Source organism: Leptosomus discolor, chromosome 3 (genome assembly GCF_034619465.1).
Source record: "Leptosomus discolor isolate bLepDis1 chromosome 3, bLepDis1.hap2, whole genome shotgun sequence".
NCBI lineage: Eukaryota > Metazoa > Chordata > Aves > Leptosomiformes > Leptosomidae > Leptosomus > Leptosomus discolor.
The window spans coordinates 70,455,397-70,482,287 of NC_141393.1; the positions used below are offsets into that span (position 1 = coordinate 70,455,397).

General features: G+C 48.6%; 1 protein-coding gene across 2 annotated transcripts in view; it reads left to right on the forward strand.

Moving 5' to 3' along the window:
* Positions 1-16,519: 16,519 nt before the first annotated feature.
* The window catches only part of PRRX1 (paired related homeobox 1), a 39,465-nt gene continuing 29,093 nt past the window's right edge, over positions 16,520-26,891 (forward strand). For both annotated transcript variants that reach the window (XM_086462959.1, XM_086462960.1), the window contains exon 1: positions 16,520-16,760. In XM_086462959.1, the coding sequence (XP_086319085.1) occupies positions 16,520-16,760 (241 nt within the window). The remainder of the gene's footprint in view (positions 16,761-26,891) is intronic.

A 26,891-nucleotide genomic window follows, 5' to 3' on the forward strand; every position in this document is an offset into this window, starting at 1 on the left:
ATTCGCATGCCACCAGGTGTGCTGGATGTAGAGCCTCAGGTTAGTTAGGACCTGCCTCAAACTACAGCTCCACTAGCCTGGACAGAAGGTTATGAGTGAGCTCTATTGCCAAGAGCAGATCAAGGGCTGCTTGTCTCATACACGGCTCACAGCTGGTGGCTGGGACTCTTCTGCTGGGTGGTTTTCTGTAGTGGTGCTGAACATCAATGTTCTTTCTTGCATCTCTGCTAAGAGGCATAAATCCCTTTCCCTGCAAGCTCTGTTTGTAGGCCTGATTGCTTGAGAGTGGGAAAACTCATCATGAATAACTTGTCAGGATAGTGTGAGTATCTCTGAATGCTGCACATGAGCTTGAACTGACAGGAGGGTTTTTTTAAGCCGGTAACACTAGATGAGGGCTTGTCACGGCAATAGATGGGGCTAGGATTCTACATCATTAACAGCCTCTGTATTGCAAAATCACCTGGCAGGATAAATACGATCCAGATCAGGTGTGTGCACACTGTTGCTTTGTGTTGAATTAGCTAGAACATGCTATACAGTGTTTATATTGGCTTCATGTTTTACATTGGCTGCAGGAAGACATATGATACCCCATCTGGCATGAATTCTGTTGGACTAAAGTTACCCCATAACAATTTGGAGGATAAATTTGACTAGGCAGAGTGGTATACACTGAATCAGTGTTTTGCTGCATGAGGTCACACCAGTTTTAATCCAGTCCTGGGTACCCTCAAACAAAACTTTCTGTCTTGGTACTGCTTAACTGTGCACCTATGTGTGATGCTCATGGGGATGTTTCCATGAAGAAACGTGAGCTCTGCTCCTCCTGAAAGGTTATATTAGCGATATTTCTTAGATTGCTACTTCAGTAGCTGCTGTGTGTGAACTTGACCTGTAGACTATGTATTTTCAAGGTGCACCTTCCAAGAAAGATTAAGGTACAGGTAGGGTGACCTCCTGTTTTGGAACGACAGAACTGGAAAGGATCTCAAGATGTCCTCTAACTCACAGGTGCAACCAAGTCCACCCTGTCCGTCCTGACCGATAATTGTCTAATAGTTTCTGCACCCTGCAGGGACAGAGAATATGTCTCTCAGCAGTAGAAGTTTACCCTGAAGTCTAACTGGAAGCTCCACCGCTGCAGTTTAAACCCGGGTCTTCTTGCCCCTTTAACTGTGTTTGAGGAGGAGTTTCTCCTCTTTCCAAGGCACAGCCCTTTCTCCGTGTTACCCTTTAAAGCATTTGCACAGCAGGCTCTGCAGTGAGACAGGGAGTGAAATATGCGTGGTGGGAAGCATCCAAAACTTGCTCAGATCTGCGTTGAGTTTCCAACACTAATCAAGCCATCTGTAACTCATCTTCATGTTTGTGCATCAACTCATGTAGATATCCTCAGAGCAAGCAAAACACTGGATCGCTGCATGCCTGCATGGACAACATCACCAGGTTTTGTGGTTGTTGTCCTCATGAGGGGACAGAGCTATGATGCAAGAGAAGATCATAAGAAAAGTATAGTGGTTGTTTACTGCTATATTCAAACCCTGAAACATGCTCAATTTGCAACTACAAGAAAATGGTAAGAGTCATAATCCTTGCTGAGAGCCTAACTACTTTTGAAAACAAGTTGTCTCTCTTTCCATCTGATTTAAATTTTAGAGAACCACTCCATGTCCCAAAGCTGAATGATTTTATCACCTCTTCACCAGCCAGAGTGCGTGATGACAGATTTTTTGATCAAACTAAAGTATAACTTTGCTGAGAGATCTCCCAGTTTTCACCCATCTGAGAAGTTATGATGTTTCCTTAGAATCTCCTCGCCCTTTTGCTGCAAAGATACCTCGCTCTGAGTGCAAAACAGCCCTCAAGGGATGGAGAGCAAAGGCAGGCTGCAACACAGCCTCCAGATCAAGCTTGGGGGTAGGAGCTTCTTTCATTAAGCTCAAAGAAGATGTGTAATTTTATTTTTATTTTTTTTAAAGAGTGTACTGCCTGCATTCAGTTAGAAGCACTGTTCATGGGGTAAAATGTGTAAACCTCATTTAGGATGCTAAAACAGTTTTATTAATTGTATTGCTTAAAAATGTGCAGAGTAAAATAAAATGGGCCTTTTTTCTGGCATGCTCTTCTTTGGAGAACTTCTTGAAAAGCCCTTCCTTGGATTAGTGGTTGTGTGCCGTCTTGCAGCCAAAAAGTGCTTGGCAGAAAGGTAATGCGAATGTGACCTTAGACGTCAGAAGGCAGCAAAGAACTTGAATACTGATATACTTTCTCCAGCTGCTGCTGACAAATTAATTTCCAGGGCATATGCAAGAGCTGATCTATCTTGGAGAAAGGTTTTCCTTTCCACGGTCATGTGCGGTAATTAAAACAGCGATTTCCACTGATGCTTTCTGACCAAAAGTAGATCTGTTGTGGACTTCACATCCCCTCTCTTAAGGTATCTCCAAATCCAAACTGGACAGCGTGGTTCCCTCTAAAATCAAGAGGCATGTTCAGAGTATGGCTTGTCCTCAGGATCTTGGGCTGGAATTTCCCACCGTTGGCTATAGAGGGAGCCTTGATGAGTACTCAGATCTGGAAGGGACTTCTGCACAATAGGAAGATTGCCCTGTTTAGAAGAAAATTGAGTAGCCAGAGCTGCAGGGAGAGCTGTGCTGATCCGCTCCTTAGGTTTTCTGGCCAGCCATGTCCTGGGGTGAATGATTACGACCTGGGTGAATAAAGGATGCTTTGTACTGTGGTCAGATTCAGATACCTGGGGGAGGGGACCAGGGAATGAAGCAATTCTGTTTGGTTTGAACCAAGACAGTCTTAAAAAAAGGGGAAAAAAAAAAAAAAAAAAAAAAAAAGATAAAATAAACTAGAAATACTGAGTCAACCTAGGACATGGTGTTTGATCTGAAACACAATGTTCCATTTTACAGTTTAATTTCATCTTTTTCTAAAGTCAAGTTTTTCAATAAAACCTCCAAAAGGCTCGTTTCAGAAACACCTACATGAAGGCAACCTCTTTGCTTTGAAAACACTTTGGAATGAAATGTTTTGAAGTTTAAAAAAGAGCCTCCTGTATTAGGCTTGTTGGTTTTGTTTGTTTTTTTGGCAAAAAGTGCTTGTCAAATTCAGCCCAACTTTGTGAATGGTTTATATCCCTCCAAAATTAAACTCTGGTCAAAGTTACTGTTCACTGCACAAATTCACTCGCTGTATCTATGAATCCACCGAGGGCAAAACGGAGTCTGTGATTCAACCCAGAGCTGTTCCACCTCCTTGGAACCAGGGAGGAGAACCCAGGGTGTTTTCATAAAAGAAGCGATTCAGCTCTTGGTAATCAAAACCCAGGTCCTGCTTCCTTTCCAAGGGCATCTGGAGTCACCTCGCTGCAAGTGGCCAAAATTCCCATTGTCTCCATGAGGAGTTAAAGCACATCCTGCCACCAAATGAAGAAAATAGAAGAGTATGGGAAGAAATGGCCCAAACCCCTTTTATTTATCTGCTTCCAAGAAAAAAATATGAACACGAGACATGAGTTTTCTTTTCAGGCACTTTCTAATGACTCGGATGATCCAACAAAACAAATGCGTGCAGCCAGGAGAGCACTCTGCTCTGAAAGGGCAGAGAAATATTTGCCAATGCAGCAGCTCTGCAAATGTGTGAGGCTGTTAAGCTCCTAATCCCATGTCTTATTTTTATGAATTTTCACACTAGTGGGATATAATGAACGTTGAGCCCAAAGACATTAATTACTCGGGTCCTTTTTTTGAGAGGAATTTCGATGGAGTGTAACGTTTTAAATTACAAGGTGTGAAATAAACTCTACAAAACTCACAGCTTTAGTGGAGGAACTCCAAAATCAAATAAAAATGCAAAACCGCTGATGAAGTCCAATTTACTGTAAAATGCCCTGGATCATGGTGTTCCAGTAATTTTTTTTTCCCTACATACTTTGGTTAAAATAATTTATATCCGCTGCAGTGTTTATGTACCTTAAGCTTTATTTATTAAAGGATATGTATATTTCAAGCCCGGTTTTAATGAGACATGCTGAAATCTGTGAGGTACAGTGCTACTTTTGTTCTAATCAGCACTAAATCTCTTCTCTTTACTTTTTCTGTGTTGAAAACATTCATGTCGGGTGGAAAGACGTGTGTGTGTGTATGTGTGTGTATATAAATTTCAGATATGTATAAATATATATGTAAAGTAATAAGCAAAATTTCTCTTTTTCTGTCGTCAGGGCAAATACTCCGTCATTGTTCAGTCTGAGCATTTAAAATCATGGATGGATTTTATCCTTATTCTTAGAACTGGGCAATTACTTCTTTTTTTTAGGCAAATTATTTATTTGCCAAAGATTGTGCTTTAGGTTGGCTGAAAATGTTTGTGAATTCATATCAGTTTGACGAACTGTTCTGGCAAAGGAAGAAAAAGAAATCCAAGCGTTTTGGCTTTGTTTTTTAATGAAATGTTTTGAGATTTCATTTTGAAACACCACCCTTAAACTAAAGTTAACATCAACTGAAAAATACTCTGGAAGCTTAGAAACTGCTTAAAATTGGGAATTAAATGGGGCCTTAGGGATGTTCCTTTGGGAAGATGCTTTGAAACTTTCTTCCTGTGTTTTCATTCTTGCAAAGAAACAGAAAATATTTTTGCTCAGCTAGATGAATTTGAAAACTGTAATGTTTATGGCTAATTCAGTGTAGCATGAGGAGTGAGTTCTAAAAATTCTATTAGGTTTTAGGAACTTAATCAAATTTAAGCCATATTTTCAAGACATTGCAGAAAGCTCAGCTTTCATTAACATCTCAGGATAAGATAAAAGGTATTTAACTGCTTAACTTTTACTGATAGTACTGGAATATGGATATAAAGCTGGTCATATAAATGTCCCTTGTAGTGCTTAAACCACTATTGAAAATGTTATATAGGTTCCTAAATCCCTTTAAATGTAGTACATAGCACAGATAGCATGGGCAGGAAAGTTACTCTCTTTACTTACAAAACAGTTTTTGATGAAAATGAAAAAGTTCACTTCTGCCAATTTTTGCTTCAATTTAATGAAAAAAGAAAATAGAAAAATCTTTAGTTTGAAGATGTCCACCACAAAGAGGGCAAAATAAGATTTCTTCTGGTTTTAGAGAAGTGGAAAATGGAAAATTTCTGGAAAAATCAGCTTTGCTAGGCTTTTGCCCAAGTATCTGCATTTCAGAGGCTATCTGTAAAGTAGAGAAGGTTTCAGGTCTGATGAACTTGATTTCCTCCCCATGCTTTCCTCTGCACATAGAGCCACTTACTTTTCTGATGAAGCTAAAGACACAAATTCCCAGCAAAGCAAAGTAAAGTCTGGGGGCAAAGGGGGAGACTTTTCTCTCTTTCATGGAAAATGCTTGCTTTAGAAATGAACGCATTTCTCAAAAGCGAACCCCGAAGCCCAGAAATGGCTGACCAAGGAATTTAAAGGGAGAAACACTCGGAGTCGGGGACCAGAGTAATAAAGTACAGGTTTGTTCTGTAACAAATTCCAGCGCTTGCAAGACTTTTTTAGACATATGGAAGTCCATTTAAGAGGAAAATTGGTTGCAGCCGCTGATTCAGAACCTATTGGAATCAGTGGAAATGTTTCCATTGTCTTCTGTCCTGAAGAAATGCTGTTTCTGTCCTTCCTTCCATCCCTAGCCTGCGCTCACTCTCTGGACCATATGGATTTCATCTTCCTCAAAGACATGTAAGAGAAGAGGGTTTGGCTGTTTAACGGCATGATGTAGCTATGTGGACAGAAATGGTTGATTTCTACTTGATTGGCTACAAATCAGGTAACCAACGCCTCGTTTTCAAGCGGCTGGCTTTGGAGGAGTTATCTGGGTGCATCTGGCTCTCCTATCGCAGAGCCAAACGTGGCTTTAATCACATCAGCATGCTAATTGTGCCCCTCAAGAAGAGCTTGGAGGAATGAGGGTCTGTGTTTTGACAACCATCAGATTTCTTTATTGCTGACCATAATTGCTGGGCTGTCCCTGGGAAAGTGCACTGCGTAATTGCTTATCTGGATAGTACCTCCCTTCAGCTATTTCAGCTCAGACACTTTTCTAGCATTAAACCCAGAGCCAGGATGCCTGCAGAGGGTGGGCAGACCAAACCCATCAAGAACTGATTTTAAAGGATCAACTCCTGTTTCTCTTTCTGCAAGGTAGGCTCCCAGAAGTGGGGGCACAGAAGGGGATGGATGTTCACAAGCACTGCCTGTTCCCATAGGGTATCACCTCCAGACGTACTTGTGATCATGCTTCCTACCATTGAGGCTAGGAGAAATCCCCACAGAAGGGGTGACAGCCTGCAGAGCAAGAAATGTTGAAGCATTTCAGCCCCTTGAAGAAGACATTGATACTTTCAGACTGAAGATAGATTTGAGAGAGCACGAGATCAGATGCGAGATGCAGGACAGAGGTGCTTTTCTGCCTTCAAATGACACCCATTTTTCTGGAAGTGGTCCGAAAGAGGCCCCTACCATGCATGCAGAACGTGTCAGCAAGCAGCTGAGTGGGGCTCCTGGAGTGGGGCTGACACATGGAAGCAACAGATTCCTTGCTGGCAGCAGAGGTAGAAACCTGGGGTTTGCGTTTTCGGGAGAAAATCACGACAAGCCTGTGAGCGCACACAGCAGGCTGAGAACGGAGGGTTGTAGCTTTGCTCCCCCTGCCACCTTGGACATGCTATGTGGCCCAGACAAGTCCCGTCCCTTCACTGTCCCTCATTCTCTTTCACTCACATCTGCCTTGCCCCTCCGATGCTCCATGTCCTTTGGGGTGAAACTGCCTTATGCAGAGGCACCCGTCTCCGCCTCCTGTTTGTAATGACAATCCCAGTGCTACCGTCATCTCCAGCGTAAGTGGATGTGACAACAAGGAAATCTTCCCTGAAACCAATTCTGGGTATCAGCTCACTCTGTTCCCCTGCTTTCTCCCCTGAACTGCATTTCATGGCAATCTTCTCTGGGTATTCTGGACAATGAATGTGTTTCTTGCCATGTAATTAAATTATCCACTTTAGAAAGAAAAAGATGTGGTTTTGTTCCCATTACAAAAACAAACAAACAAGGACTGATATTTATTTCAGGCCAAGGCTACTCAACAAGTGTTTTCTGGAACTCTAATAAATTGCTGAAGAAAGTTTACAGCTGAGCCCTAAAGATGGTTTAGTTTTCCAAGTGGCTGGGATGTATTTATTTCCCATTTTCTTAACCCACAGCATGGTGAACAGCTTAACGTGCTCTTTCCAGGGTTCAGACAGTGTCAACCCAAGCCCATGCTTTTCACCCCGAAACAGTTAACCACTTTTTAATTAAAACCATGCCAATTATTCATTTTCAAGTTTTGCATTTATTTTTCCCCATTTGTGCAGCCTGCTATTTGGTTTTGATTCCACGTCATTAAAAGGGCTTCCAAAAAAAAAAAAAAAACAAACCTAAAATCCCAGCCACACACCCAAACCAAACAACACAAGTGTCTGGCAAGGAACCTTTCAACTAAAGTGTGTTTTGGGTGTCAAGGGCATATCTGTGAAGCAAAGGGCCAGGCAGGTTATTGACTATGATGCTTTGTGGCATCTGGAGGAAGCCTTGTCCTTTGAACAGTAGGCAAAAAGAAGAGGTGGGCTTGACTGTTAGAAAGAAAGCAGAAACGCAGGAAACCCTGAAGACATCAGTCTCAGGATCACAGAAGGAGAGGGAGAACCAGTGACCATCAGCGAGTGGGTCAGGGCACCCACGTGCAGCTGCTGTGGGGTCTCCGTCATGTTGTGTTGCCCAAGCAATGAGTAGTTCAACAGCTCAGCAGCCAGGGCCAGGGACTCTCATCCTGCAACAGTTTAAACATGCTCCTCACTTTAAGGACATCATTTGTGCATGAAGATGAGTGTGGACAGCTGTCCCCATGGGAGCAAGGCACTTAAATACAAGTTGGTTGTTAAGCACATGCTTAAGTATTTGGCTGGATTAGCAGACTGGTATTGAAATGTTTGCTTTTTGAGAAAGCCCCCAAACATCAGAAAGTTGATTTTTTTTCAGTTCATTACTGGGCCTGCCAATGACATCATTCATTTGCAAGATGAGAAAAAGTGTTTAAACGAGATTTTAAAAAAAAATTAAACAGGACACAGTTTTAATGACCACTTACAAAGGAGATTTATGGACCTGCATAAAGCTGCTTTCCATGGGAGAGGGACTAAGCTTTTAACAGTTACCTTCCTTCGGATTTTTTCTTTCCCTCTTGCAATATAATACCCACAAATATTTGTGAGTTGTGACTGTGCTCCGAACAGTTAGTCCTCTTCCAGAAAGGGGGGTGGAGGCAGAAAAGACGAAAACAGTGGTGCCAATTTGTCTGCCCAGACTCTGATTATGGGAGGGCTGGGTTTTTTTTTTTTTCTTTCCTGCAGGGGAGAGAAGCCGATGGGATGCTTTCTCTCTCCGGGGTTAGGGATATCTGATATCCAGCCCAAGAGCAGTCCAGCAGGCTGAACTTTCATCTCCAGCAGTGAGGGATTTAAAAAAAAAACAACCAAGCAAACCTTGTGGATAAACTTCTCGGCTAAATTTGCAGGAGATCTCGGAGTTTTTGCTGGGGAAATTAGGGCCATTTCAACATCTGACTGTAAAGAGAAGAGATCTGTATAATGTGCATGGAGAAGAGGAGAGAGAGAGGAGATCATTTAGAGGAATAGAGGTGGTTTCAATACGTCTATTTATTTATTTGTGTGCCCTGGGCCCTGCCCTCCTCCCGCCTAGCCTGCTATCCAGTGACCCTCGGTGCTGATTAAAGTTCTCAGGTGACCTCTGAGTGCTTTTGTTACCCTGCCTGGTAATAAAACCCCGGTTAAACGGCTGGCTTATCCAAACCCACAGCTCCTTACGCAGCCAGCTCTGGAGCCAGCTCAAGTCTGAGCCCTTGGGAACACGCAGTTTAGCCCTAATTTAGCTTGTCTAGCTCTGTTTAGCTGGCCCAGGGTGGGGGTCCTGGTGGCCATCTCAGTGCCCCCAGGTAGCCACAGTAGGTGAGTAGGCAATCTGAAAGGGCCACAGACTGGTTTCTTACTACACAGAGTCCTGGCTCCAGAGGCAGGTAACCCCACTGAAATCCTTGAAGGGCATGGAGCAGGCTTAGTGAGACGAAGACAAGCGCCATCCACCTTGCAGGACTGTGCCCTGTCACCCTGTGCTCATGTGGCTCCTGGCCACTAGAGTGAAGCCATGGTGGGGAGGTATTTGTGCTGATCCTGCTGCGGTCCCCTGTGGAACCCATGAACCCCCATCTTACGTTGTTTTGAGAGGCCACAATGTGTGTCCCCTGCTCCCTCCACCTCAGACACGGTGCTGATCCTTAGGATCATCTCAGGGCAGTGCTGACACGCACCTGCCGCAGAGGCAGCCTCTGGGGCCAGAGGCAGAGCTGATAGTCACACGGGCATCCCTAGCAAGAGCAAGGCCAGGGAAGTGAAGAGCTGAACTCTAGTTCAGATCCACAGACCATCCAGGCTGGAGATGAGGACATTCTATTCCTCATAGCCCCTGTTCCACTTGGTGGAAAGCTTATAGAAAAAGAAAATAGGAAACTAGTTCTTGCCACTGCCAGTTGGTGAATGTGCTTGTCATCTCTGTTGAAAGCTAGGTGGCAACTGTTGAAATTCTGTCTTGAAATCTAAAAACTGGGACTTGTACAGACAAACTGATGAACAAATTTCCACTCTCCCAGCCCTCTCCTCCACTTGTGTTTTATAAAAGACAAGGCAAGAGAAGGGCTCTAGCCTTAACTTGGTGAGGGTAGATCTGGGTGAAAAAGTGGGAGGCCTGCTAGTGAAAACTCCAACCCAGGTGCTGCATAGAGAGCCCAGCTGCCCCTACCCTGAAAATCAAACCTCTGAGACTTGAGGGTACTTCCAGGGGCCATCCAGATGGGACTTTGCAGAAATATCATTCAGGAGATTTTCCCGACTGCATTTGGCTCAGGACTCCCTCCCTGACCCTTAGCTGACCATGCCACCAAGCCTGCTACGTGGGGCCAGTTGCCATGATGGTTCTGTTGCTGTGAGGTGGCTTTATCCCTGCCTTGGGTACCATGTACGTTCCCATCCTTCCTTACCCCAAACCACACATAGCCAGAAGAGATGGCAAACAGAGAATCCCTTACCTGGTGTGCTGGGGCCACCTCCCTTATTACAACGGGTACCCAGCAAAAAAAATTTAAGTGCATGGCCTTGTCCCACCATCCACGTGGGGCTGGAGCCCCATGCGTTGTGCATGTCTGCAAGTGCTCTCCTGCCTCAGGTTCTAAATCTTGTACAGTGTCAGTGCTGTGATATTCCTAAATAAGTTCCTGAAGCCGAGTATTTATCACCCCCATGAACCAGTAACAAGCCACCTTGCTCTGACTGGAGATGTGATAGCACTTCCAGGAATGATTGTGTGTGATGTGAACTCAGCCCCTGGTTCAAAATATTATGCAGAGGAATAATAAATCTCAGTTTTAAATTGCTGCCCCATTTAAGCTTTGATTAGACTCTGATGGTCTGTTCACCCTGGAGCTGCTGGTATTAATCTGCATGCTAAACCCTAATTATAAACTGCTCACGGCATTTCCAGATGATATCAAGATGTTTGGGATTAAAAGAAACCCTGATGTTGAGTTTACAGCTTGAAATGACTGTAGACTACCTGATCCCCATAGATCTAATAATGCACCTCTGTGTGGGGAAGAAAAGGAGAAAAGGGGGAGATTTCACCCAAATGTATAACAGGAGTTTGTGGGGGAGAGAGGTCTGGCTCCAGTCTTGAATGTGTGCAAACACACCCAAACGCTCACACACATGGGTAAGCTGATAGGTACACCTATATGCACACACATGTTCCCGCCGGTGCTCTCTGTCTCCAGCTCAGTGTAGTTCTCACCCAGCCCTGTGCAGAGCAAGTGCAAAGAGGCTTGAGATCAGGCATTTCAGTGAATCAGCATGCCAGGGTGATGGGACGAAAACTTTCCAGGGCAAAAGAGTTCTGGTTTGGCTCCACAGCACCTGGGCATCAGCAACAGTGTCCAGCAGTGGGGATATCACTGGGCTGGGCAAGGGACGGGATGGTATGGATGCTGCCTGAGAAGTGGCCAGCAGCAGAGAGATGCTGTGATTCAATGCTTCTCATCAGCTTGCCCCTAAGGAGCTGTGGCTCATGTTCTGGGGTGCAAAGGGGTGGTGGTCTGTCTCAGAGCACTCCCTCTCCAAAGTAGCTGCCAGTATGGGAGTAAGCACTGTTTGTGCCCTCCTGTCCCCTGAATCACCTATCTAAACTGCTCACACCCCATCAAGGTCCTCAGGAGAGCAGGGCTGGAGAGCATTCAGCACATCTTAGAATAGCTGAGCACCTTGCACGGTTAAGGCCGAGATGCTCAGAGCAGTAATTGTGTGTGCATTTTGGTCAGGTTTCCTAAAGGTGCAATGTGCAATGGTACTGGCTGTTAGCTCCTCCCTCTCCCTGCTGCCCTCCTGCAATAAATAATAAAAAAATAATATTTTTTAAACTGCTAGGATGAAACAAGTTTGGCAGATCAAAAAAGAGCTCTAAGACATTACGTGCTGACAAGTTTGATGAAAATAAGGTAGGGAAGAGAGACCCAAGCACTGAGCAAAATGCTTCACCTGAGTGCCATGATGTTATTAGACAGCTGAGAATCCACATCTGTGTGTCACAGCCTCCACAGGTTCTTCTTCCTGGCTTTTTTTTTTAGACTCAGGCAAAAGAGAAGATATTTAGGGCACCTGAAACAAGTGGGCAGTCTATGCTGGGAAAGGCATATGGTGTGGTGGTCAGTGCAGAAGAGCTCAATGTGGGAGCGGACCAGGCAAAGGCTTGGCTGGCTTGATGCCTTCCTGCATCTCATTAGTGCCAGCTACAAGGAGTGTGAGCTGACCTATGTTGCTGCTGCTCATCTGCTCTGAGTATTTCTTGTTGGCTGCAAGACCCTTGGGAAGGTTGTCAGCTCCTGTTTGTTGTACCTGAAAACTATCACCAAGATCGTGGTGCTAGGAAGCCCCTGTTTAGATCTGAAGGTAAAGGGAATGTTTCTGAGGGCTTATAGCATACTTGGGTAGCTCTTACATTGGATCTGGGAACCACAGGAGCTGCCAGTGCTGGATTTCATGGGAACCTTCAGGAACTGGAGCAAATATTCAAGTCAGGGAATTTCTCATTGACACTACAGATTGAGCTTCTAATTTTCTATGAGAAAAGAAAGCAGAAGCAAATGTCATCAGCAGAGGTGCAGATCTTCTGTTTTCCCCTTCTTGATATGCAACTGGGGGAGGGAGAATGGGAGAATTTGTGGCTTTTGCCTCACCTTCTTTGAGCATCAGATACATTCACGGTGTGGGAGATAGGTTTTGAGGCAGGGCTCCAGCTGGTGAGTCTCACTGGTGCCCTTCAAAATGATGACCACTTTGGGGAGCAGGAGGGGCCAAATTGGAGTCTGGCTGCTGTCTGCAGTGTGAGGCTTGGCCATTGAGGTGTGGGTACTTTACGTAGCAGATTTCTGGCTGTTTTGGGAACTTTGGGCTTTCTCCTCTTCTCCACTGACAGGAGAGGTTCAGAGGTCCCTGCCTTTCTGGGATTGTGAGCAGGAGGCAATTGTTCGCTGGACAGCCTGGGAAAGTGGAGGAATGCTGTGAGCAGCTGCCAGGCAGGAGTACATTGGAGAGGAAAGGGGATGGGAAGATGGTGAGGAATGGGAGCTAGCTGTTCAGCTTGACACCAGGCCAGTGGTGAGGTGGGAAATAGATGTCTAACTACTTGATTGTCTGTGGGGTGTTGAAATGGTATGTGCATATGCTGTCATGGTCCATCTGTGGCATGGAAGTCCTTCCCAGCCTCAGGGTCATGAGAACTGGGGTATCCTATCACCTCTGCTTTGGGTTTGATGCTGAGGACAAGCTGCCTTTACATCAATTTCCCCATCTGAAACAGGGGGAAGTGTGTTGGGATCTTTGGATTACAGCGGGCCATGGCGTGGCTTACTCCCGTCCTATGACTATTTATTATGCAGAAACTCCTGGAGGCCCTAGAGCGAGTGTATGGGCTGGCTATCGGACTCACACAGGAGTAAACTGATGATCTGAGATGGGTGGCAAATGCCCCATCCTCTTTTGCCTTCGCTGCTGGTGGCTGGAGCAGGAGAAGATGAACACTAGAAGGCAATACCCTTGAGCATTCAGGTAAGGCAATAATATCTGCCTGTACTCTAACCTGAAGTTTTCTAAAACTTCGAATCAAGTTAAAGGAAATGGATAACAAAGGGATATTTCATGCTTGTCCCATAAAGATGGTCCTACTTCTGTTTTAGTGGCAGGCCCCTATGTAGGGCCCTGGGACCTCGGTTTGGTCACCCAGGAGCTCAGAGAGCATGTCCTTCATCCCTTCTCTCTCCTCACCATTCCAATTCTTTCTTTTCTGTTTGTCTTTTGCTCATGATCTTTGTGTGCCGCTTTGGTCCATCATTTTCTTCTCATGTGACTCATTTCCTGCATGTGACAAGGTCCCTTCACCCATCCCACCTATTCCCTCAAGCTTGGGCTGATTCCCAGTACAACTTGACACTCTGCTACAAAGAGCACATTCCACTGCTTTCTCATGGTGGGATGTTTTCCCTGATGCTGTCTCTACTTCTACCTTCCTTAGGCTTCCCATAGGCAAACCGTGCTCTCCATGGAGCAGAGGATCATGGATGTTGCACTAATTCTGCCCTCTACCACATGCAGAACAGGACAGCATTGCTTTGAAAGACTAGCTTGGTCCTAAAGGTCCTATGGGTGATCTAGGGAGAGAGGCAGTTCACTAGCTGAGGTGGCAGCACGGTCACTGTCCCTCTGAGAGCCCAGGAGGTTCCTACCACACTCATTGCCATGCTGCAAGTGGCCTTGGCCTATGGCCTACCTGGTTGCAGCAAGTTGAAAGAATAGCTGCAGCCCTGTGGTGTTTTGTGCAGTCTTGGAAGACTCCCACTGTTCCCAACCTTCTTTCTTCTGAGACAGGCAGAGCTGGAAGAGTTTCCCTTGGGTTCATCTTGTCCCTCAGCAGAATTCTCCCACCCAGTTACAGAAATCTAGTTGTATTGCAGGAGGCATCTGGTAGAGGAGGCGTTTAGGCCACTTCCAGAATGTGAATCTGGCACCCCGTGTTGCTATTCAGCCTGTGGGTAGCCACAGTAGCTGGTCTTGAAGCTGGGTCCCTTTATTGCCTTGCAGGTGAGACTCTTCCTTTGTAGCACATGCATATACATTGATTTGGTCACCCACAGCACCAACATGCTTTCACCCACCATTTTTCCAGGGCATCTGGTGGTATTGGGCTGCATTCCTAAACCCCAAGGCTGGGAGGGAGGGTTGTCTGAAGGATGCCCTTAGACATGGCAAGATGTAAGGAGAAATACTTCTTACCAGGGATGTCAGTGAGGATATTGATGAAGCTGTCACAGAGCTCTTGTTCTGTTTCTGTGGCTTCTGTTGTCACTCTCATGGCAGAGGTTGCCTGGGGCTAAGAGCAGACCCTACTGCCAGTGGAAAGGGCAGTGTATGGCTGGGACACTGCAGCACCCACTCAGAAAAGCCAGGCCAGTTGCAACATCCATTTGAAGGAGAACAGGGAGAAAGAGGGTAAAACCCAGCTCACCAAGAAAGAGTGCAGCCAAATATCTGGGAAAGGCAGAGAAAAGGGTCTTTCATGTGCTGGGCAGCCCACAGGGATGTGTATAGATAACCATTCTTCAGGGCATGGAAGTGTGTGCACCAACCCACCCACCCTGCTGTGCCTAAACCTGAAGACCCTGAGAGCCAGGGTACAAGATGCCAGCATACAAAAGCCAGCCAGATACAGCTTTGCACACTCAGTGAAGACACAGCTCCTGCAAAAAAAGGGCCACACCAGTATGCAGTAAGGCACACACCAGTGTGTATGCAGATGCATACGTGGTGTTTTGGGTGTGCATCCATACACCCACACACTTCTGTGCACACGCACAACCTTGCCCCAGTGCTTTTTCTGGCCTTTCCAGCCTTTGCCCACCAGCTTTGCTTGCCCCCAAGATGGGAACAGCAGAGCCCCACAGCCCTGCCATGCTCATTTGGGTCTTTGAGACTGCAAAGGGTAAACCAGGACCAGAGGGGGGGCTGAAAGCAAACTAATGATGAAAATGTCTCCTCCATGCCTGTGCCTTAATTAAATGCATGGAGAGGCTTGGGGAAGCACATCTGTTTTCAATCTGGAGCCCTTTGATGGCATCAAATGTTCTTTCCCCAGATCGGGGGGATGGAAATTCTGGGCTGGCTGTGGCAGCTCAGAGCCCAGGCTCTAACCGCTGGGATGCAGCGGCCTTTCCTGGCCCGCAGGACCCTGCCCCTCCTCGCCAGCCCTGCTGCCCTCAGGGCCCTTCTGCGGTGGGGGGGGGTACCTCCCTGCACCTCTACCTGTCCTTGGCCTTGAAGGCCAGCTAGGGGCCAGGACAAACTGCTGGGACCTCTTTGCTTGCTGGCCTGAGGAGCTCTGTGTGCCCTCCTCCTCCTGCCTTTTTCTCTTTGAAGTTTCTCTTTTTGGCCTTCCCCCCCCTCCTTTTCTCTTCTGCTCTTTTGCTTTTGCTCTCCTCTTGGTCTGTCTTCTCTTTCTTAGTTCTCTGTTGCACTTTTTCTTCCTCTTTTGCTATTTTTCCTCTTCCTTTCCTGTCTCCTGTTCACGCTTTCTCTTCCATTCCTCTTTGTCACCTTTTCATCTGCATTTCTCATTTTCACCATTTCTCTCCTTTGTCCCGGGAGCCCTCCCCAGGGCCGCGCCCACCCCCCCCTCCAGGTGCAGCTCCGGGTGACAAGGGGAGGGGACATACGACGCCCGCACCCCCTTTGCGCCCCTCTCACCCCCTAACCGGGGGCTCCCCCAGCCACCCCCCACGGGGAGCTAATGAGCGCGGCGGGGCCGGCGCTGCCCACCCCCGTCCCGAGTGAAGGCGGGGGGGGGGGGGGGGGGGCCGGGCCGCTCCGGTGCCACGTCCCGGCGAGGCCCCGCGGGCCGCCCTCCCCCGAGTGCCCGGCGCGGCCGGAGCGCCGCGGAGCCGCCCCCGCCGTTTGAAGTGCGGGGCGGAGGGGAGGGGAGGGCAGCGCAGGGGCGGAGGGAGAGGAGCCGCCGGCAGCGGAGGCGGAGGGACGGGGCGCACCCGCCCCAGCGGCCCCACAGCCACCCTGCGCCTCCCGGCCGGCGGCAGCTCCCCGCGCCCCGCGCCGCCGCCCCGGCGCCCCGAGCCGGCCGCGCCTCCGGCATGTTTTAAGCCCGGTCCTGCCCGCTCCCCTTCGGGCTTCCCCTCCCGCCGCCGTCGGGTCCCGTCCCGTCCCCCCCTCCTTCGGTCCTTGCGCATCCCCCCTCGAAGGGCCGGCGGCTGGGGGGGAGCGGGGGCGGTGGGCGCCCGGGGGGGGCGAGGGCAGAAAAGCCCCGCTCGACACCATGGCGTCCAGCTATGCCCACGCCATGGAAAGGCAGGCCCTGCTACCCGCCCGCCTCGACGGCCCCGCCGGCCTGGACAATTTACAAGCCAAGAAGAACTTCTCCGTGAGTCACCTGCTGGACCTGGAGGAGGCGGGCGACATGGTGGCCGCCCAGGCGGACGAGGGTGGCGGAGAGCCCGGCCGGAGCTTGTTGGAGTCTCCCGGGCTGACCAGCGGCAGCGACACCCCGCAGCAGGACAGTAAGTGCGGGGACATCCCACCCCCCCACCCCTTCCATCCCTCCCTGGGGCGAGGGGCCGCTGCGGCCGCTCCACGTGCGCCGCGCTGCCGGGGCGGAGCGGCCGGGGCAGCCGCGGCCCCGAGGGTGCCCCCCGGGGAAGCGGCCGGAGCAGCCGCCGGCCGGTCCCTAGGCCGGTTCGCCCCTCTCCCCGAGCCGGCCTTCCCCGCCGTGCCCCCTGCGGGGAGCCTGCGTCTCCCCTGCCCTCGGAAAACGCTTGTTTTTCCCCCAGCCGCGTCCCGGGACAAAGGGAGCAGCGAGCTGCCCTTGCCGCTGCGCTGCTCCGTCTCCCTTCGGGGGACCCGGAGGAAAACAGCTCGGGGAGCCGGGGCGGGCAGGACCGGGCCGGGGGGCTGAGCCCCCTTTTCTGTCGCCTGCCGGGCTTGGCTGGACGGGGCGAGGCGCGGCAAGCGGCTGAGCCGCCCTCCGTCCGTCGGAGCTGGGACCGGCGCCGTGGTTTGCGGGACACCGTGAAGCTGCTCGGGGGTCTAGATGGGGCCAAGACGATTGTCCGACTACCTGCCTGGAGCATCGCGGCTCGCAAACAGCCGGAGGGTGCGTGCGCGGATGCAAAACGGAGCTGCCGGTCCCCTCGTCCCCGAGCCCCGGTTGTCCCGATGCGGGCCCGATCCAGCCCCGGCGGGCAGGGCAGGGCAGGGTGCAGACCTGCCTCTGAGCTGCCCATGCTAACGAGTCCTCGCCTGGGAACACAAGGAGCCCTAAAACATCAGCCCGGCTGCTGGAGGGCAGCGGGGACAAGCGCCGGCTTGCGCGGCATTTTCCAAGCGCCGCTTATTATTTTCCAAGGGCAGCGCTGTCAGAAAGGGCGAGGAGCCGCGGCGGAGCGGGGTGAGGTGGGTGTACAGGGCTGGCAAACCCCCACTTCCCCTCCCTCTGCTTTCGGTTAAAAAAAAAAAAAAAATCCCCGACCGCAAGGACTGGCTGCGATTTTCGTCGTGGATAAGGGCTGGCTGCGGCCGCCCCCGCCGTGTCTCCCGTGGAGTGGGCAGGGGCCGCGGCTGCGGACACGGGCTCGCTTGCCGGGGAGCCCCCCATCCCGGGCCGGGGGTGGGGGCCTGCGCGGCGGTTGCCGGCGGAAGGCGAGGGAGAAAAAAAAAAAAAACCCAAAAAAAACCCCACCAAGCCGAAAAGCGAACGAAAATTGCAGTTGCGATGGAATTACAATGTAATTGTGATTGCAATTTTCGTTCGCTTTTCGTTTTTCTTTCGCCGGCAGCCGCCTCCGACCCTCTTTTCCCAGTGTGTCCGACGTCGCTTTCTCGGTATCCCAAAGGAAACCAGGCTGGGGAAGGGGGGAGCCTTCTAAAAAACAGCTGCTCCTTACGCTACCACCCGTGGGATCCCCGAGCTTAACCCCGGCAAAACATTTCCTCCGGGCGGGGAGGCATCACCCCGGGGCAGGTTCCGTGCGGGAGCGCGGCGGGGAAGGGAGCGAGCGGTGCGCGGCTGCTGGGGCGGCTCCCGTCCCTCCCGCAGAGCCGGACCGGGGCGCGGCTGACGGACCCACCGCCGCTAGGACGTTGCTTTTAAAAAATTCCCATTCCAGGACCCGGAAAAATGCAATTTCTGACCCTAAAGGTGTGTGTTTTAGCGGGGAAGGCAGTGATTGATGCTCTCTCTCGCCCTGAATAAGTTGCTTGTTGCGCAGCACTACGGCTGGAGAGTCCCCGAGATACTAACTAGTAGAGAACTTTTTTTTTTTTTCTTTCCCCCCCCCCCCCCCTTCTATTTCCTTCCCCCAGTTTCGTTTATCATATTTTATTTGGACCCCATTTACTCCTGATGCTGCCCCTTGCCAACTGCTGAGCTCTCTGGAGCTAGCTTGATCTGCCTGGGAAAGAAGGGCTATATTTCCCTGATACCCACCCTGCTCTTAAAGCATGAAAAGGACCAAAAATCCCAGTCTGAGAGTGTGTTTCCCAGCCAGCATTGCCAAGCAGGGACCAAACTACAGCTTCAAATAAATTAGAATTTCTCTGAATGCTGTAAAAGTTTTAATGCCGTTGCCCTGAATTAAAAGGTTTTAAAAGTATTCTAAAGTAAGCCAAAAAACCAAAACCAAACCGGGGATAAATTCTCCCTGGTTTATTGGGCAGAGCTGTCATCTGGGCTTTCTGGCTCTTTCACTGATGCATTTAGCAGATCCCATGAGTCTCCATGCCTCAGTTTCCCCACCTATTGCATGTGTCTTGTGGAGTGTTTTGCTATCCATGCAGGAAAAGGGTTGTGCTGGAGCTAGGCAGTACTACAGAGGTATGAGCTTTTCTCATTGAAAAACGAGAGCTGTTTCAGTGGAAAAGCTAGCACAGGGCTTGTTATTCTCTGTGTTACTAAGGGAGAGAAGGTAAAAGCTGTTTGGAGAAATTGCGGAATATTTCAAGAATACTAAAAATGTTCTTCCAGCCTGGAGGAAAGTCAGCGAGTTGGTCCCAAACTGAAGTGAAAAGCCAAATTATTTGTGCTATTTTTGTAATCCAAAATTAAGGGAAAAGGTTTGACACAAAAATGACAAAAGGTTTTATTTGGACAATCGAGATTGAAGGGACTATTTCACCACTAGTTCATTTGAAAGAGGTTCAGCAGAAAATGTTTATCTTATTAAAAAGGAAACCCCAACATTTCCTTGGGAGTAGCTGTGATTGTAATATTTACAGGGAGAACTGTAAGTGTATTAAGGAGCTGATTTTTCACTGGTACTGCAAAGCTGTCACTCTCGCTGACTTTAGTTCAACTTGTCGCTCTGAAAACTGTATCCTAAACACTGATACAATTCACAGCAAAACCTCCCTGCCTCTGCCAGTCAGCCAGGAAGACTTTGCAGTCTGAGTTCCTCTTCATTGCAAAACCACCTGTTAAGATACAACCGACTCTTGCTTTGGTAGCAGGGCTTTTGCTGACTCGAGCTAAAACAGGGATGAGAACGCGGGTCCCAGCTCAGCAGAGGGGACCCCCTGAGCTTCCCAGCAAAGGCAATCAGCTCCTATTGCTCCCATGCCCTTTGGGGGTGGCAGAAACGTCTCGGTGGCCTGTAGGTTCCCAGAGCTCATGGGTCAGAGCAGCGTTCTGGATCCTCCAAATCCAGAGCTGGTAAGCTATTAGCTTTTTTTTTTTTTTTAAAAAAGACACTGTTTTTGACTTCTGCTTTTTTTTGGTTGGTTTGTTTCAGTCTTGCTGTCGATGGCTTGTAAAATGATGTGAGGAAAGCATGAGCAGCAAAAGAAAAAGTGTTATGCTCAGATTTCTTTTGTGAGGAATGAATAAACCCCTCTTTGGTCCAGTACGTGCACAAGTTCTGCATATTGGAGTCATTACTGCCCTTTAATTTCTCTTCAGTATGAAAGTGATGGCAGTTCAGGGGCTGCGCTCCTCTCCCAGCCTGGCAGATTATGTCAGGCTGACAGGGCTGGTTCACGATTAAAGCTGGGGCACAGGCTGCCTGCGGCCATCCACGGCTTCTTCCATCTCGGCGGGCATCGTGACCCCTCAGCGCTGCTGCTCCTTCCAAGGAAGCAGAAACCCTGCCGGGGAGGAGGTGAGTTTCTTTGCTTAGGCTGGGTCAAGCAGAGCATCTGTGCTGGTTTCAATCCCTTCTTCTCAGGCAATGGGTTGAGAGGACAAGGAAGGGCTTTTTCAGCTGGCACATTGTTTGGTGACGGATCTTGTTGCTGCAGGATTTTGCAGAGATCAGAAATAGAAATCATTTAAAGAAAGGACAAGACAAATCCAGGGAGGACTAAGGATGGCTCTTCACTGCAGCAGTGTCTGGAGGCAGCGTCCAGCTCAGGGAGTCGCAAGTCGCAGAGGCTGGAAGGATGAGATGGGGCAGAGATCGCTCCATTGCTGCCTGGGTTTATAACCTCTGACTCTGTCGTTACTGGCAGCCTGAGACAGGATCCTGAGCTGAAGGACCTTTGGTCTGCTCCCACATGGCTGTTCTTTATGCTTTAATCACCACTTTTTAATCAAACAAGTGAGGTTGCTGCAGGAGTGAAAGGGTGTGTGTAAATACGGAATTGTTCCTTTTTTTTTTTTTTTTCATGGTCCTGAGGTTGTCTGCGGTGGTGTGCCTCCCTCCGCTACACAAAAAAAAAAAAAAAAAAAAGACTCCTAAGACTCCTTCTTAAAAAGAGATGGAAAAGCGCTGCCGCTGCTTTGAAATGTGAAAAGCGATTCGGTGGCTGCTGAGTTTTACGGAGGATGAACGTGAGAGGAAGTGCCAGGGACAACTGCAGGGTTTTCTTTGCAAACCTCTGCCTTATCTCGAAGTACTAATTGGCTCTTTTGTTAGTAAAGCACAGCCCTTATTCCCAGAAGATGCTGAGACTGTAGACCGGGGATTTACAAAGAATAGAAAGAGGGGGGAAAATTGCTAGGTAAATTGGTTAAATCTAGTAGCTGATGGGCAAAGGGAGAGTCTGGAGGAAGCAGCTGGCTGTTGACGGCCACAGGTTACACACGGGTGAGCGAGGGAAAGCCGCCGATGCCTTTAACCCCGCGGGCAGCGGTGAGCATCCTTACAAGGTGCTGACAAGGAAGACTTTCAGAGTCAATCCTCCTCTTCCAGCAGCTGATGAGCAAAAATTGAGGATCAGATCAATATTATCTTTAAAGCACTTGTTGTACTTTTCATGCAGGTAACGTACACAACTTGCTTTTTCTTGCGAGAGTAATCTTTACGCGTGCCAGTTGTGCTGTGTGTATCCTCGAGGCTTCTTGCAGGAAGACTGAGCAGTGTTCACTAGAGTAAAGGTTGAGTAACAGACAGGTAATTAACACAGAGCAGTTGTTAGAAGTTTGGTTAACTTCTTTCCATTAATGTTCCTTGGACATATCTATTTAATTTCACTCTCGGGCTGGCTGGTGCGTGGTGATTCCAGCAAGTGTCTCACTGAAGTGTTGGATATTTTTCTTACAACCCTGAATCCTGCAGTTTGAAGTGGAAAAACGTTTTGTGTTTTTCACATAAATTTCTAGAGCTTCTGGTTGCAGACAAAAGATGGAAATGTGACTCTGTCAGAAACCTGGAGTCTTAAAAAGGAAAAAATAAAGGCACCAAAAAGCAAACAAAAATGGGCAATGTACTGTTATTAACAAAGAAAGAAGAGCTATGTGAATTTGAAGGAGGGAGCTGACTCGGTTTGCGAGTGCTGGCCATGCTGCCCTCCTTTTGACGAGCGAAACTAGACTTTTATTTGTTTGTGAATTTCACTTTTTTGATCATAATCAGCTTTGCTTCCTGGTTCTCATGGTCTCATAATTTGCTGATGGTATTCGTGTTTTCAATCCATCCACACAAAGCTTCCAACTTTTTAATTTGAAAAAGATTTTGCTGAAGTTTTTTACTCCCCTCACCCCCCCACCACCCCCCCTTAATGTAATGAAAACTTTTCCATGAAAGCTAAATTTTTGAAATCTCTCATAAAACTTAAAGTTTTGGTCTAAACTGCTAGAACACTTTTAACGAACATCAGCTTTCTGTCATCTGCACCAAGTTTCCACTACGAGCCAGTCTATTTTCCATCTTTTTGATGATGTATAAAGCAGCGATCGCATGGGAAAATATTATCTCAGGGTTAATTTGTGCAGTCCTTACTCACACGAGTCATTGCGTGCAGTTCAATGGACTGCTTATATGTATGCCAATTGATGAGTATTAGTGTTTAAGACTTGACCAGCAGCCTGGAGTCATACAAAAAACTTTTCTTTTTTCGGGCCGGTGCAGTATTTCTGCACCAGCGTGAAACAGTTTTGCTGTCTGCGTTCAGGGGCACGATCCTTTCGGCAGAGGTGCAACACGCATCAAAATATGTGACATTAGGAAGCCTGGAAAGAAAGTGCAAGAGCATGGACAGAGTGTAAGCAGGAGGGGCTGGGAGAGTGGAGTGTTTGACAAGGCAGACACAGAATTACAGGACCATAATTCCTTCGAGGATATATTCTTTTTTTTTTACCCTGGTAACTGAATTCGCTCCCGTGGTTTTTGACATCACCAGAATGGCTTGATGGGATTATAGGTGTTTATTCCTGGTTGCAAGTTGTTTATGATATATTTAATCATTTTTGAAACCCATATTAAGTAGCCCTGAGGGATCTGTGCTCCTGCTGGACCTCCATTGCATAATGAAGTACATCACGAGTATTTACCAAGTGTCACAATATTGCAGACTTGGGCCGCTGTTTCTGGGGAGGATGAATCACTGCATTGCTGGTTCCCCACCCTACTCGCGTTTCCTAAAGGAGGCTTGGATTTCGGGGCGGATTATGGAGATGTGAAGTGAGAATCATCACAGCCTGGCTGGAGGAGCTGTTGTCCAAGGCTCTGATCTGACTTTCTGTTTGAACTGCCCTTGTGGCTTTACATGCAGGGCGCAGAAAGGTTTCAACTTGTGCTCGGGTGGCAGTGCACACAGAGCATAGGTTTTTAGTCTGATTCCCCCAAGAAAATCCTGTTGTAGGGTCGCTGCGTGTGGGAAATACCTTCTGAACTCACTGTCTGCTCCGGTGGGAGAGCAGACGGCTCAGAGGGGTGTGAAATCCCAGCGGGTTTTATGGCAGTCCGGTAGGGTGTGGAGAAGAATGCTAGCAGTGCCTCCCCGTGAGGGGGAGATACAGTATAAATTCAACCTCTTACTAGCCACTGGAGAGTCTCTATGGAGACTCTGCATTATAGACTGTGCCAGTGGAAGCTCACATGTGCATAGACACGGGTGCCACCAGCCCTACAGCACAGGTCTGTGTGATGGCAGCACTCTTACAGCCAGGGGTCCAAGGGTCTTCCAGGTCAGTCCTGCAGTTCTTACCCCTAGATTTGCTGCCCCTGCTCATGTTTGTCATTCCTGCATTGATCTGTCAGCACATGGCATGTACCTAACCTGCCGTTTCCTTTCCTGCACTCCTTCTGCTGGACCCAGCTGATGTCCACTGTGTAGCCCTAGAATATGCTGTGAGGTGGGGACGGGAGCTCAGCAGAGGTGCACTGCATGTCTGCTGGGACTGTGGTGGCATAATTTTGAGAGAAGTTTCTTTCAAACGAGAACATCTGGAGGGTGCTGGTTGGGAAGGGAGCATGGGAAGGGAGCAGTGGTGCCAAAGCTGAGTGCCACCTCCTGCAATGGAAAGCCTGGCATCTGCAAGGATGACTCTGTGAAGGCGAAAGGTGGGAAGAGAGGCCTGATGAGAAAGCCAGTGAGCATCTATTTCAGGTTACATAGATTTCTGAGCTCCTTTCTCACCTCCAGAGACTGAGAAAAGGTTATGCAGTGTTTAAAGCACTGTCCCAGACAGTCTGGATTTATCGTGCCCGTATGAAGTGAACGTTTGCCTTGGGGTGGCAGCCCAGGATGTCCTGGTGCCTTGTGTTCCTGGAAGGGAAGGTTAGAAGAGAGGTGAGGGGAGCCAGCTGTGCTGTTAACAATTCGCTACATCCTATTGCAGCGTCCAGTTCATATTCCACCCAAATTTCCCCCCATTTCTGGCTAGAGAAGTTTTCCTACAGGAGAAACTCCAGCCAGTCAGCAAGACTGCTGGGCAGGGCAAACGTCCAAAGAGCCACTCAGTATCTGGCTAGGACCCTCTCCACGTCTTGATGAGCTGCTCAGGCAGCAAAACTGCTTTTGCACCGAGAGCTGGAATTAATCAGGAGCCTAGGGTCATTGCTTCCTGCTCTGAGCCCACCAGTGGATGATCTCCTGCAGCCTCCTTGACCAAAGTAAAACCAAAGTTATCTGTGGCCCTATGAGTCTGGGGCAAGACAAAATTTCTAGCACCAGCTGCTGAGCGTGCAGGCTTGGAGAAGGAAAATGGCATCCAGCTCTAGAAGTGACCAGCAGTCCCAGGGGCCCTGGGAAGAAAGCAGGGTGCGTGGGTGTGACGGAGCAGGGTGGGTGGCTGCAGAAGGCAGCACCCAAGTCGCTTCCAGCCTTCCCTTGTAGCCAGTGTATGTGCTGGACCAGTCAAGGTTGGGTAGGTTTTGAACACATGGGGACCTTCAGTAGTCTGCTGTTTGCTCTTGGTTTTGTTGTGTTTGTGGCTGCTGAATGAGAGCGGGGTGAGTTGGGCTGAGCTGCAGCCAGCGTGCCAGCAAAGCTGTGAAGACCTGCTCAGTGCTTCTGGAAATTGTCCTCTTTTTTGGAAGCGTCACTAATACGACCCACATTTGAAAAAAAAAAAAAATATTTGAAAACACTTGCATCTTTCATAGAGCTGTCACTTCTTTGCTTCAGCTCAGCAGAGTCGGGGCTCTGTGGGGATGAATTGGACTTTAATAGGGAAAAGTGCCTGAGCCGTAACAGTGAAAACAGAGTGTTAATGCTCTCGGCCTGGTGCCGCAGAAAGGGCTGCCCTTGCCGGTGGCTCTGCAGGCAGCTCCTGTCCCCATGAAATCTGGCCTGTTTTCCTGTAAAGCTTTACAGCGCTTTCCCCACCCCATGGCTTGAAATGCTGGTAACACTTCATACCCATTATCCTTCTGCATCCTGTGCAGCGTCACACTTCCCCCTGGATGGAAGGTGCAGAGCAGAGGTTGTGAATCCAGCACCGAGTTCCTGCTTGGGATGTATGACTCCCATGCGGACAGTGCTAGAGAAAGCTGGTGACAAGTCTGTGTCTCTTTCCTGAGTGTGTTTGCTCCCATTTGGCACTGGGAGGGCTGTCTCTAGACACGAGCTGCTAGTGCAGCCTGTCTAGTCTTGAGTTCTTGAGGTTGTCAGAGCAAACGTATTGGTGATTTTGTAGTGAGAGAGAGGAAAAAAAGCTTTCAAGACCTGTCCAGAGCCAAGCTCTGCATCCTGCTGCCTTCACTCTGAATGCTGATGGGAGTCTGTACCTCTCCATGGATCAAGGATGGGGAGCTGTAGTGGTGGAGGAAACACAGGTCCAGATTTTGTGCACACACACAAGGCAGCCTGCTGGGCAGGGCATTTGTCTGCTACATGTGTTCCCCAGGCGGTATATGGCCACTCCACTTGGAGGCAGAGCAGGGCAGGGTTGGTAGGGTATGGCATTTGCTGGTGCTGGGAGTAGCCTACCCAGAAAAGACTTGCACCTAAAATCTAAATTGAAACAGTAGGGCCTTTTTTCCTCCAAACATCAGTTGAGATGGCCCAGTAGGAAGACCCAGCCTGTCTTTTATCGCTCCAAAATGCCTTTGCACCTTGGCCACGGAGTCTTGAGGTCTTTTTTTTTTTCTGCATACTTGCTGCCGTAACTTGATCAAGCTCAGGGATTTGGGAAGATTCTCCTCCCTCTGCATCACCCCCAGCAAATTGCTCTTCCATCTGTCTCTGTAATTGACCACCTTCCGTGTTAATTAACTGATTAGCATGGAGGAGATCCCCTTTCATGAAGTGGAGTGACTTCCAGCAAGTTTGTTCCTGCAGGGAACCCACCTTCTGCTCAGGTGCACCTGTGTGCACCCCGTGCCCTTGGGGTGAGTTGTGTTTGCTGCGTGAACCCATCCATGGGGTGAAACAGTTTTCGGTGGCAGATTTTTATATGCAGACTCGAGTCTCCTGGACATCTTGGGATGCTTGGGCTCTCCACAGACCCAAAGGATGCAAAGAACGGCACGTGCCGGTCAGCTGGAAGGTCCCTGGAGTGTTTGGCGGCAGGCAGTGAAATTCCCAGTGGCCGGTTGGGACTGTCATGCTTTTTTCTTGGCTGTAGCTTGGTCTTGAAGGTTTGGCCAAAAAGATCTTTACTTACAGTTTGTTTCATTTGGACAACTGCGGATACATCTCATGGAAACTAGGGGAACTGCTCAGGAATAAGTGCTTGCAATGCATTGCTTGTTTGTGATTTGTTTTTCATTGTTTCTCCTTAAAAAATAATACAAAAATCAGCTAATCAGTAAAAAGAAACAATCACCTGTGATTTAGGAGAGGGATCTCTCATTGTAAATAATAGATTAGTGTCAGGAGACCAGGCAAACGGAATGGTTGATGAATATCCTGCAGACTGAAAGTTGTTTATCAAGCCTGTTTGAAGACTTATGACTAACAAGTTCATTTACAGAGTTTGGAATCTGTTCATGAACCGTTCTCCAGCTGGGAGGATGTGGGAATCATCAGAAAAT